The 13,030-nt window shown below is 57.8% G+C and overlaps 3 protein-coding genes across 3 annotated transcripts; all 3 read right to left on the reverse strand.

Moving 5' to 3' along the window:
• Positions 1 to 662: 662 nt before the first annotated feature.
• Positions 663 to 3,305, reverse strand: JN550_000051 (uncharacterized protein; the record flags this gene model as incomplete). The annotated part of the gene is made up of 1 exon (XM_049316771.1): positions 663 to 3,305. The coding sequence occupies one exon, from the start codon at positions 3,303 to 3,305 to the stop codon at positions 663 to 665; it is 2,643 nt and encodes an 880-aa protein (XP_049177340.1).
• A 1,079-nt stretch (positions 3,306 to 4,384) lies between these two features.
• On the reverse strand, positions 4,385 to 5,625 carry JN550_000052 (uncharacterized protein; the record flags this gene model as incomplete). The annotated part of the gene is made up of 3 exons (XM_049316882.1): positions 4,385 to 5,035; positions 5,115 to 5,196; positions 5,282 to 5,625. The coding sequence occupies 3 exons, from the start codon at positions 5,623 to 5,625 to the stop codon at positions 4,385 to 4,387; spliced, it is 1,077 nt and encodes a 358-aa protein (XP_049177341.1).
• A 1,805-nt stretch (positions 5,626 to 7,430) lies between these two features.
• JN550_000053 (uncharacterized protein) lies at positions 7,431 to 8,965 on the reverse strand (the record flags this gene model as incomplete). The annotated part of the gene is made up of 2 exons (XM_049316992.1): positions 7,431 to 8,205; positions 8,403 to 8,965. 2 exons carry the CDS (start codon positions 8,963 to 8,965, stop codon positions 7,431 to 7,433), a joined length of 1,338 nt encoding a protein of 445 aa, XP_049177342.1.
• Between the last annotated feature and the right edge of the window lie 4,065 nt (positions 8,966 to 13,030).

Below are 13,030 nucleotides of genomic sequence, written 5' to 3' on the forward strand. Positions count from 1 at the left end.
GTCCCTGCGATGCCTGCCGAGCAGCCGCATTATTGGACCCGCTCGGCTTAGGGGGCCTCTATACTAATAACTCGGGAGCACTTGGTCAAGGCATCTATATGGAACGTCAACCTGTCAGAGTTTAGATACATGCGTGCTTCTCCGGCGCTGTTTGATCCTTTAAAATTGCGCCATAGACTCGGCACGGCTATATATAATATAACCCACATACCAAGTTGAAACAAGACTTGCAGAAAGCTCCCCAACAAGAGAGCGTCTGTGGGAGACGGTCACAATCTACTTCCCAAGACTTGCCCAGTTACAAGCAATTCACTTGGATTTCTACACACAACTGCTACTATAGTAAGAACCTAGCTCACTCAATAGAGGCGGCTCCGAATCGCATTCAATAAGCCATGAAACCAAACCGATGTATAATCTAGAGCAAGGCCCCATCCATCAAACTCCACAGTATGACTGGCCGTGTTAGCCGTCTCAATGAAACTCCATCCCCCTGCTAGAGCAAGAAACAAAAAAAAGTCCGGCGTTGTCTGGGTATATCAGCTGTATAGGATAGCCGGACGCCGAGACATCTGCTGGTGCAGAACGATTGCGTGCCACCGTTCCAGCGCATGGCCACGCCCTCAGGCCCCTTCAGTAATGTACACTTGCCTCCGACCTGATCACATCTTCACGCCCCGTGAGGTCACCTCGCCGCGCCCGCCGATGTTGAGCAGCACACGACAGTCCGGGCAGTACCACTTGGTGGTGCGTGCCGGGATCTCGGTCAGTCCCACGCACTCGAGGTGGAACCACTCCTGTTTGCAGTTCTGTACGGGTTGTTCAGTCAGTTTGGGCCTCTTACGTGCTCTGGTTGCAGGAGCGGCAGCAGCGGATGTAGACAAAGTAGACATGGACGAAGACAAAGAAGATGAGGAGTTGCCGGCGGTCTTGCTCACATCAACGTTATCGCACTGGATCATGGTGCCGAAGCTGACCCCGTTGCAGATGCAGTATCTCGGTTCGTTGGGGTCAATCACGTTGCCGTCGTCGTCCACCTCGACTTCGGCGTCCTGTTCGACTTGTTGGCTCTGGGCATTCTTCTTGATCCGAGGTCGCTTGCGGGGTGCCGCCTTGCGCTTTCCGACGGCGCTGGTGCCGCCCGACGTCGTGCTCACGACACCCGGTGCCGGTCGCTTGGAACGCTTGCTGGGCTGGCGGAGCTCGGGAGCTGGTGTGTTTCGCGCGGTACTAGTGCGTCGAGGTCTATCAGCTGCCAGCGTCATGGGCGGCTCAACACTACTGGCTTTACCACGAGAGGCTGGCCGCCGTGTGTTCATTGAAGGTTGGTCCAGGCTGGGTGTGGTCACGGGTGTGCTAGGCCGAGATGCACTGGACGGCTTCGCATTAGTAGCAATAGGCTGTAGGTTCTTTTGAGCATCCTTCCTGGTTTCCCTCTTGCCGAGACTGTTAGTAGGCGGAGGTACGGGGGTGACAGTAGTAGGTTTGGGAGGAGGAACCGGCGTTGTGGCCGGCGGCTTGGTAGGAACCGTCGTAGTCACTGTGCTGGCTTGGGGAGGGACAGGACTTGTGCCTGAAGAAGGTGAAGCATTGGGTCTGGCGGAAGCGGCTGATCCTTCCGCGGTGGGTTGCACAGGAACGGGTACAGGCGTGGTAGACGTGACATGCGCAGAAGCAGCCTGGCCGACATGGGGCGGAGGAATCGGCGTCTCAACCGGAGGCGGCACTGACGTCGGCCTGGGTGTGAGCTGGGGAGGCGGAACAGGCGTCTCCGTCTTGGTGCGCTTCAGCTGGGGCTTCGCAGGTGGGTTGGCCCCGGACGCTGTGTTCTCGGGAGCCTCGGTCTTGATCTCGGGCTGGCCAGGCTCTGACGCCGAGTCACGCTTGCGCTTCTTGGACTTGGACTTGCCGGAAGCCTTGTTCTGAGATGATGACTGTGTGTTTGGTTGCGAGGACGGCTCCGTCTCTGCGACGCTCTCCGCGACCGAAGGGCTGGCCTCGTGGCTGAAAAACATTCTAGCACGCTCCGCCATCTTCCTGGCGGATTCTTCTGCCTCCTCGACGGCCTGCTTCGCCAGCTGCTCCCTCTTGAGCTTCTTAGCCTCGTTCAGCTTCATGCCGCGGTTGCTGAGCTTCACCTCTTCAGCCCCCAGCGCCTCAGAGCTGATGGCTCCCACGGGGGGATGCTGAGTACCAGATGCAGCGTCGGTGACGGGGGTGGGCAGGGCAGGCTCGAAAGGTTTGCCTTCTTCCTTGGCCTTCTGCATGGCAGCCCTGTAGGCCTCGACGCCGCGTCCGAGTGTCTTCAGCTCCCGGGCAATCATAGTGTCACTGGGGTTCCAGACAGCGTTCTTCTTCATGCGCTTCCTGAGCTTGGCCAGCTCGTAGGGCGTGAGCTGGAGCCAAGGGGCGTCCGGACCACCAAGCACAGCGTTCTCGGGAGGCGGCTGAAGCTTGGCCAGGGCGGAGCTGGTGGAGGGGATGGGCATGCCGTCGTTGAGCAGCTGGCGAGGCTGGCGAGGGGGCTTGGGGATCTTTTGCTTGGGGACCTTGGAGCTTTTGATGAGCTTGATGCGAGGCGCCGGGGTGGTCCTCGGCGGCGAATCGGACATGTCATCCTCGGAACTCTCCTCGCTGGACGAGGTGTAGGCGTTGAAGTCGACCTCGTAGGGAGCCAGGACCTCGCCGGGGACGGTGATCCTGGGCGGCTGGCGAACCCTTTGGCCGTTCTTGTCGAGGCGCAGGGCGACCTTGGGGGTGCGGCTCATCTGCGGCGACCGCGTCTGCGTCGGGCTCTTCTGCTCCTCGGTGGGATAGTTGTCGCGCATGTGCTGGAGCTTGGCGAGGATGGTCTTGGCCCGGTTGACGTGCCGGTTGACATAGTCGGCCATGCGCTGGGCCTCGGACCAGGACGAGGTGCGCGAGCTCACAGCCTGGCTCAGGTTCTCGGAGATGTCGGCGCGCAGCTGGACGGGGTCGGCGCGCTGGTCGAGGGGGAGGGCGGGCAGCTTGCCCCATTGCGTGGTGAGGTCGTGGACGAGGCTGGAGGCGTCGATGTAGGACTGGTCCAGCTTGCCGATCAGGGTCAAGCTGCGGTTGACGTCGGCGGGCAGGTACTCGGTGAAGTCAAGGTAGTCGGTGACGGTGGCCTGGGCATCCGGGTCGGCGCGCATGCTGAGCGACTCGAGCGGGTTGTTGGGGGGCAGCGGGGGCGCGGCGGCCGTCTTGGTGGTGGGCGAGACGGGGTGGTCGTCGTCCACCGGCCTCGCGCCGCCATTCGCGTTTGCATCCGCAGCAGTCGCCATTGTTGCTGGTGGGAATCACAGAGTCCAGAGCGGCGACGTTATCATGGTGGCCTGCAGACACCCGTGGCCAGAGGCGCGCAGCACAGCTCGGTCCCAGCGCGACGGCGAGGTGTGAGGGGCCACGGCGACCGAGCGACAACGAGGAAGAGGAGGAGGTCGATCTCGTGGATGGAAGCCGTCGATGACTGATCGCTAACCTGGCAGGCTTGCGAACAGCTCGTTCGTTTGATGGGGGCGAGCTGCAACGCGCGCAAGGACCGTCGATTGACTGGAGTTGTCGCAACCGCGTTCCCGTCGTTCCATGTGCCAAGCTTTGGTGGGCCCCCTGCCTGTGCTAATGGGCATCAACGGTCAGTCGACCCCGGCGCGGCTAAACCACGGTCCTCTCCCGTGACACTTGCAACGTCTTACAGCCAACAGCCAACGTCCATACTACATACACCTAAGTTAGGTACCGTGTAGTTTATGTAGGTCGTCAGAATGAGCTCTTACATGCACACCAAGTATAGATGATAAAGGAAAAAAAAAATTCAGTTTCAGCAGCTTTTGAATTCCAGGTTGTTGCCGCCGCATTACTCATGAGATAATATCTGCGTAGATCCTGCCCCCATGCTGAAGCACCCCAGACTCCAGACTTAAACATGTAATCTCTAGAGCCCACCCTTAGGACTCGCCAGCTCATTCTATACGACCCGTCCATGTACCAATAAACAACAAGTGTAACAAGTGTAACATTATGTTATGTTAAATGGTTTTTTCTTATTTATTACTTGTATGAGGTCTCCACGCAATGAAATCAAACCAGTGGTATCGTGCCTCCATCCAGCCTGCCCAGAACTCCTCCGTTCCAAGAATTACTAAAGCCAACCTTTGCTTTTGAGGCAGCTAAATTTGCCTTTCTAGGTTCCGCTATACATACAGCACCCGACATGCGATTCCTTCTTGCGGGACATAGTCTTTGCGAGAAAGCCAACTGACGAACAGCATCTTCCGAGGTGGATATCCTCTCGTGAGGTCAAATGATGCATTTGGGCCCTTGCCCGCCCTCAGAACAGCACTCATTCTTTTCGTACTGCAATTTACTCGCTTCCGACAGCACCGAGACCCAACCCCGTGATGGCGGCTGCGATGACCCAGACCGAAGCCCACGCCATGGCACCCTTGGTCTCGGCCCCGGCCACGGTAAGAGAGGTCTGAAGCGTCGTGCTGACCCCAGTCACGATCATGATGGTGGCCGTGCGCTTGATGATCATCTTGGCCCTCTTGCTCCATCCCCAGAAGTTCCACGACACGGTCTCCTTCAGCGATGCGTTGGCAGGATCGAAATCCCTGGGCTTCTCGTTCTCCTCGGCTTCCGCAGGGGTGAAGATGAAGAAGGTGGCCGCGAAGCCGAGCGTCACCGTGACAGGGAGGAGGTTGACGTAGGTGCTCTCGTGCGCGGCCGCGATCGATGGCAGACTGTCGAAGTAGACAATCATGGCCGTGGGCAGGTAGGTCGCGTACGCCGCGAAGAGGGTCACGGTGTAGATGGCGCCCGACAGGAGGGATGTCAACAGCTGGATCGGCTTGTCCGTCAAGAGGTCGGCATTGTGCGCTTGCGATGGATCCCTGTGCGCGTCCGAGAGAGGACGGAGCAGCCTGAAGGGCAGGTAGGTGGCAAAAGTCTCGATCGCAAGCGTCAGGAGCAGGGCGGAAGGCGGCGTGTTGTAGAAAGCCGCCAAGAGATACAACTTCGGGATAGTCAGTTCAAGTTCTGCGTCTGACGCGTGACGCGAGAAGCTTCTGGCTCTGCTGTAGATTCAGACTTACCGGCGGGCCATGCGACAACAAATTGAGCGCCGCAAGATCATAGCCATCGTAATTACCAAACCAGCCAAGGCCTAGTTCGATACTGCAGTTCAAGATCACACGTTAGCCCTTCAGAACTGATGATAAGAGGCCCGGCGAACGCGACCAGAAGAAAGGGCAAGACTTACACCTTCCAGCCCACCAGCGCGCCCAGCTCGGCCCAGGTGTCCAGGCTCCTCGCATGCGCGGCCAGCACGGCCTTGGTATAGGGGTGCGTGATCGAGTACAGAATGGCCGACGTCGCGATGTTCAGCACGACGACCAGCGGGAACTGGACCGGGGCCGGCAGTTTCGACTTGGCTGCGGCGGCCGCTGCGCCCTTGCTCTTCACCGGCACGCCGACGGTCGGGCTCTCGACCTTGGTGATGGAGTAGACGGTCGGCGAGGACGGCGCGGTGCCGCGCTCCTCGGAGCGGGTCGAGGCAGGCTCGGCCGGCCCGGCCGCGGGCTTGTCCTGTCGTCGGGTGCGCATGGTTGCTTCGCGTTGCTGGATAGCTCGGGGACGAAAAATAACCCACGTCGATGGGTGCTGCAGCAGTTTCTTGGCCGTTGGTGTGCGGCAGAGGGAGATGGGGGAGATGGGAGGTCCAAGGCGCGGGAGGCCGGGCGATGCAAAGGGGTGGGTGGGTTGTTGGGCCTTGGTCGAGTGCACTTTTGTTTACAAAACTCTGCAGCAGCAGAGCGATGCGATGCGATGACGGTAGGACAGGGACGTCAATAGTGGATTTGCAAGGGCTGCAGGCGGCAGGCGGCAGCGGCGGGCGTGGGGAGCTCCTATGGGTCCTGGGCGCTAGAGGGCAGCACTCATGGGGCCGTGACGTCGCTTACTTATGTAGCACCTACCTAGGTACGGAGGTAGGTATTAGTGCTCCTCTGAACCCCCTGCTGTATCTGAGGTACCGCACCAATAGCAAGAGACAGACAGGTCGAGTCGCGACTGGGAACGACGACACCCAGCATCCTCGAACCAAATTGTCCCAGCTGGGGGCTGTCTGTTCTCCAGGTTGCTAGGGATTGGCGAGGCTGCCAGGCTGTCAGGCTGCTACCAACCGCAACCTCTCTTCTGATGCCCCGAGATCGTATGGCAGAAGGACCCAGATTCTGCCCTACCTAGGTAGTTATGTACCTGAGCTACAGCTATAAGGCTGAGGCTGCTGTAGACTCCCAGCGATTGGTTCCCTTCCACGAACTTCCTGATCCATCATCGCTTTCCAGCTTGCTACAGCAAGGTTGTCTTGACTCTCGCGTCTCCGTTCTCTAGCACCGATGATCGTCGGCCTGGCTCCCCCCCTGGCGGCGTGCAAGCGTGCTCCAAGCTGCCCCTCGAGTGCACCACGCACCCCACACAACGTGTCGAACAGCACCCGTCCGCCCGCGCGATCGTCCTGATGCTTTCTTTTCCCAGCAGGTCGTTCAGCCCAGTTGACGTTACCTCTCGTCCCAGCTAGTCGGTTTCATTTTAACCTTGGTGACGTCCCTCGCGCACCCCCAGATCGATCGATTGGCTGCATTGAAAAGAGGTAGAAAGCCTCACTGCCCGCCTGCCTGCCTCCCGGTCTGATTCCTTCAAGCCACCCTCCTCCCTTCTTCATGGCTGCCATATTTCTACGCTGTGCAGACGCCTCAGATGCGTCGAGTCGTCCCCCGAGACTTGACGCGTAGAGGCTCCATGCATATCAGTTGGATCTGACGCTAGATCGCTTGCCTTGCCCTTGAGCATGTTTGTGCCTACCTGTTCCCGGCTGACGTACTGGGCTTGCCCGTCCCAGACTTCGCCGGCATTCTGGACTACTTGACTATACATCCATCCCGAGGTCAAGGCAAATCACCAAGACTGAGCACAGGTAATACGGGGTGCGTTTTTAATCGTTTGATTTCATTTGATTCATACAGAGGGCAAAGGAGCGTCATGTCCTGTATTAGGCCTCCTTCTCGTTTGCCTCGTAAACCCTTGGCCGGATTTAGTCTGAATATTCTTATTCGGGCGTTTGCTCGACGCTTCCCCCGAATCCTCACTTTAACCTCGTGGACTGTGCTTCTTCTGCCCGTTCCTGTTCTCTTTCTTTTTCTTGAAGTGTCAAGCCCGGGCCCGGAAGTTATCCACTCTTCGGTGCTGAGGTTTCGGTAGCGGAGCGAACCACCACATTTACAAGGTTGGTATATAGGTTGGTGTCAAACAAAGGAAACAACAAAGGCCAAGAGTACGTTCATGTCGTTCGTTCCGCGTAGCAGGCTAGGGGCCACGTGGAGCAGCGAGGCGTCGAATCAGACGTGAGTTCACTCCTCCATACGGCCGAACACGCCGTCGTCGTCGTCCTCGCTGCGGACACGGGAACGTCTGTCGTCCTCGTCGTCATCCATCTCGCTGTCTTCCATCTTCACATCTTCAGTGTGACGGAATTCGCCGCGAGTGAAACTCTCGGGCATCTGTCGTGCCGAGTAGCTGTTCAGGAAGCTTGTGCTGGTGAAGGCCGCTTGGTCGAGGTATTGAGCAGGCAATGGTGGGACAGGCGGGGCGTCCTCTGGGAGCCTCGAGTCCCGAGGTCCTCCGCTGCTGCCGAAGCTGCAACTAAGCAGTTCTACGGCGGCCGCAAGGTCCTGATCTTCCTGGCCAGACCCGCCAAGTCCGGACGATGGAGGGCGGCGATCCGTGCTGCCGTGGCGGTTGTGGCCAAATCCGGCGCCGTTAGGGATGCTGCCGGCCTGAGAGCCATTCCATGCGCCAGATTGGTACGATCGCGAGTAGCCGCTGCCGTTGCTGTACCTCTTGGGTGCGTTGCGGTAGGCAAAGCCGCCGTGGTAAGCCTCAGCTTGAGGCGGCGGCGTTGTGTCGGCTGAGCTACGACCATCGAACTGGTCCGAGTATCCCGACGCAGCTGGAGATCCAGCAGACTCCGGTTCACTGGCAAAATCGCGCGCAGAGTCCGGAGGAGTGGAACCGTCCTTGATGTTCATCTGCACCAACACGGATGCAGCTTCCAGGAGCTGGACCTGTTGGTGCTTGGAGATAAGCAGCTTGGACGTGTACGACCACTCGGGAGTATGCTCCCACCTGGCCAGCAAATCGTCAACACATGAATTCCTTCGGAACGGGTGCAAGCTTAAGGGGGTGGTGGTTCGGTGTGGGGTCATCAGATATGATCCATCGGTCTTCACTTGGAGCCCGCAAGGATGTATATGAGACATCACCCAGCAGCCGGGACGGGAGATACGAAGGAGGAGGAAGTGAGCAAGGAAAAGGGCACCAACAAATGCTTGGTCAAGCAACTGCTGTGCTTGTATGCTTTCCCGCACTTGTCGCAGCGAAGCTCGATGCGGTTGCTCTTCTTGCCCTCCTTAGCCAAGGGTTGGCCGTCACTAGCACGGCGAACGCGGGCCTTCTGGGGGTCGTTCTCGCCTTCCTCGGCCGACATCTCGTTCGAGTCATCGTCGATGGCGCTCTCCTGCCCCTCCGGCTTTCCGGTCATGACGAACTTGTGCGTGGGCATGCTTGCGGGCGGGGAGGGCAGGCTGCCGGCCATGGACGACCTGGCAGCTACCGACTTGCGGCGCGAGCTGATGGCCATGGGGAGCGGAGTCATCTTGTCACCAGCCTCGGTCAGGGCGGCGGCCACGGCTGCCACATTGGCGGCGTTGGTTATGCTCTTGCGGCGGCTGACGCGGTGGGAGGCATTGAGGGCACCGGACAGAGCCGAGTGGGCGTGGGAGTGGGAGCTGTTGCGCGAGTGCGACGGTAGGCGTGTGGCACCTAGGGGGTTCGTAGAGCCTGATATCGATTGACGGTGGAGCAACGGCCTCGTCGATGTTGACATTTCCTGTAGAGAAGACGAGGGTGATCAGCAATGCTTGCTCTGTTCCTGGAAGCGTAAATCGCGCCGGGGTTCGGGAGGGTGACGGGGGGAAGACTGTAAGCAAGCAGCAGGTTACCTTTGAAGAGGCCATTCCCAGGTGGAGGTGATAGACCCAATGCGGTCCTTAAGGCGGTCTTTATACAAGCAGCCGCTGGCGAGTCGAGCAAGAGCAAGTAGCGAAGCTGCAGGAAGCAAGCAAAGACGGTTGCGAGCGAGATACAAGCACGAGAGGGATCAGGTAGGTGGAGGAGGAGGCATGTGTGGTGCAAGTGTAAGGCGTGATGTGGTGTGGTGTGGAAATTGGGAGACCCGGGCTTAGGTCAGGTCAGGTGTGTAAGTGGTGGTAGAGCAGAGCGTGGTGTGAGGGAAAAGGCCGCCCGCCAGAACAGGTCAATAGAATAAATTATTTTTTTTAAACCCTGAGGATCGGGAACTTGCTAAGGTCGCCAGAGGAATTGGGAACAAAGGTCAAGTGGCCCGACTGCGCCTTCGTAGTCCCAGAGGCCAGCGCGAGCGAGCGGGCGTGGATGGAAAGTGTGTCTTGTCTGCCTCCCCCCAGAGGCCAGGCCAAGCCAAGCAAGCGATCAAGGAGGGGGTGTGACTCGAGAGAGAGGGGGGGAGTTGCGTTGCCAAATGGAAATGGAAGTGGAGGGAAGCCCGGGACAGGTGGACGGGGGGGGGGGGGGGACAGAGGGCAGCACGTCCATCCTGGCAAGTCGCAGCCAGTCTAGTCCGCTGTGGGCGGCATCTTGCCTTTACTGTGGTAGTCTGCTGGCCTGCCTGCCACGCCAGACACCGGTCCTCGCTCCCTGGGAGTGCTCCACGCGCCGATGCTGGCTGGCCTGGCTGGGTCTCTTCACTTTCAGCACGCACTGATGACCGTTCGCCCATCCACATGTCTATAATAAGTAAGGACGGCCTGCGCGCCGCCCGATACACGGTGCGCGCGGCACCGACGACAACTGTCCTGCGCTTGGCCCTCACCTGGGCACGCTCTGCCTGGGCGTGTAGCTCAAGCTTTCGGTCCGGCGCCAGGAACAGGAATCCACCGATCAGTTGATGCGACAGCGCGTGGAAGGCCACGGAAGCGCCAGCGACTATGTACACATAGTTAGTAGAACGAGTAAGATTTGTCCAGCTGCCCAGGGCAGTCAGCCATCAGTCATGAGCCATACGGCTCCAACACTGGGCTGTAGGTCCTGACGAATTTCCCCGTCCCCATCCCATCCCATCCCCAATAGCTGGGATCCGCCTGATAGGCATTTTAGGGCTCTCGACCGCGCTGCTCCTGTATGATGAGTCGTTGCCTCCCTTATCTCCCCGGCTTCCTTGTGGGGGAGGATAGGGGCACGTGAATCGGACCAAGCGCAGTGCTCTCTGCTTTGCCCTAATCAGGCTGAACGTGGTGCTTTGCTTTCTGCCTTTGGAAATTGGGACATGAGATGATCGAGAAGGCCTCTCGCGCGCCTCGAGGGCAACCTGCAATGGAAAGCCGTGTGTGAGACGACCATTGTTTGACCTGCCTTGGATGGAGCAAGGAGCCAGGAAGGGTCGGGAATAATGGATGTGCAAGCGATCGGGCAGGGCCCCCGGACAGTTGGTCGCATCGCATCGCATAAGCTACAGTCCATACATACCATCGTGGCTTTCCCCAGGTTACTTTCCCATGTCCATAAAATAGAGGCGCGCCGCGAAAGATGTGCAGCCTTGCACAAAGTGCGTACCTTGTCGGACTAGTGAACTGCACCGTGGTGGCCCTCGATAGGGTTAGGGGACAAAGCAAGATGCCCCAGCACATGCCGCTGGAGCCCTGTCTGTACTTCTCAATGGCCTTGCGTCAAATTGGGACAGCTCGGAAATGTCGACGTGTGTTGTCCTCGATCTCCTGTCATTTGTCGAGAGCGGATATTAAAGAAGCGCTCGCTATAGCCGTCTGCATTCGACGCGGAGTCGTGTTGGACAGTTGGACGGTCATTGTCCACGAACGGTTGGTTGGAGCGATGGCTAGGTTCCATGAGGTATGTGCTGTACACAGTAAAGAGGAACATGGACAGTATCACCTGTGACTTGGTTACTGTCCAGCAGGTGTTGGGCCCGTGGACTGCCATTGGCTGAACGCTCAGAGGGCGTTGAATGCTGAGAGGGGTGGAGGTGTCCCGAGAGAGGAGGTCCACAGATTCCACTGCCCACTGCCACAACCTCGAGTACGGTACGTACATTCGTCGTATCGGCGCGTTCATTGCCGCTCTCCTCCTCCTCCTCCCGTCAGACCACATTTTCGGTCGTGTATACATACCGTACCTCAAGTAACCTTGCACTTCGACAGGAAATATTGGGTCACAATGTTTGATGAGTTGGTTTCTACCCTCCTCTCCTGATTCTGGGCTCGGCCACCCTTACTAGCCGCTCGCTGGCTGGCCTGGATAATTACGCGAATGTGGAAGTACGAAACTACTGTGTATTATGCCTACCACCTGATGTTGCCAATCTATTAATGATTTCGGCGCGTCTCTTGGTAGCGTGCCTGGCTGGACACATGCCTGGGGGGGCCTGGGAGGTCCGTCCTTTTGCCCTGCGGGATACTAGAGGTAGCCCCCACCAGCTGCACGAAAGGGTCGGGGCGGCATAGCAAGATGCCCCGACATGTTTCTGCAAGAAAGAATGCCGAAACTTGAAACTTTGAAGCTGCTGAGACAATGGTGTTGTTTTTCTCTCCTGGTCACAGTGTTGGACTCGGATCATGGTCTAGGTAGGTATCATGGTTCCTCGAGCTGCTGCCAGGCACGTCCAGACGCACGCCGTCGAACAAGGTCAAGGATTCGTGAAGTGAGGAGGGGTAGCAGAGCGGAGCAAGCATCTAACTCACTGTACTTGTTGATGCGACCTCAGAATTTCGTGCGACGATACCTAGCTCCCCACAACCAAGATACGCTGGTGATCGTTGCGATATGGGGATTTCAATAGTTCCGGATTCCCTGCTCGGATCCCCGTTAGAGCATCCCGTCTTCGGCACTCGACTGCTCAAATCATCAGTTTCAATACATACCGTCGAGCCTGCCTGGCCGTCTTCAGCTCCCCAGCAGCAGTCGCGTCGTCCGAGGCGTGTCTTTTGGGGTTTGCCCAGCTGATGAGAACCACAGCATGTACAGTATGTACGTACACAATTCTCACAGGGCAGTCAGCAGATCAGTTGACTATTCCTCCTGCAGGTACTCTGACTTTATGCGTGGCCCCTAGGCTGCATTTGGTTGAATTGACCACAACCCCAGCGGCCACAGGGAACTTATGCACGAAAATTGTATCCACACCCTCGAGGACATCACGAGTCCCATGCCCATTGGACGAATGGAAAGGAGGGGTTAATTCCCTTAGCTCGATTTCGTGCGCCAGCTTTATGTTGGTTCCCTCCACACCAAGAAGACAGCTCAAAATTTGGCAGCTCTCCCAATTGCGAATGTTCCAAAAATACGAATCAACGTCCATTGAGAGGCAATAAAGCATGGGGTGTCGCTCTCGAGGAAGAGATGGGGGATTCAAAAGTTTCATGATCCGACATTTATCGAACACTAACCGATTCCTTCAGGTCGACAGTGCGCGCGTATAATAAATGCAGCTCCCACATGTAGCCGAGACTGGGTGCCGGATATATTTGTGTACATGGCCAGCCTTCGCTTGTAGGCAGCACAAAGATTGAACCGATTGATCTGGACCACGAGATCGTCCGTCCATTGATGTGGTACGAACAGTTACACACCATCAATCATGTTCTACCTGACCGGGAGGGTCTACACACATCACGCGGCCTTCCCGTGGCCTTACCAAATCCCCGGATACGTTGACTACTGCACCTAATCATGCGATGGACTCTTCCGAAGCAAGGCGCCTTCCGATCTCGAACTAATCTGCCCGCCAGTTTGTCAGGAACTCTATCTATGAACTGGCCCAGTAGATGGTCCCTACGGTGAGGCGCTCGTTTGGCATTGCCGTCAGCACTCAACTCCGATGTTGCCACTTGCTTCCTTTCAC

The sequence above is a fragment of the Neoarthrinium moseri genome (assembly GCF_022829205.1).
Source record: "Neoarthrinium moseri strain CBS 164.80 chromosome Unknown scaffold1_Wmoseri_CBS_16480, whole genome shotgun sequence".
Classification (NCBI taxonomy): domain Eukaryota; kingdom Fungi; phylum Ascomycota; class Sordariomycetes; order Amphisphaeriales; family Apiosporaceae; genus Neoarthrinium; species Neoarthrinium moseri.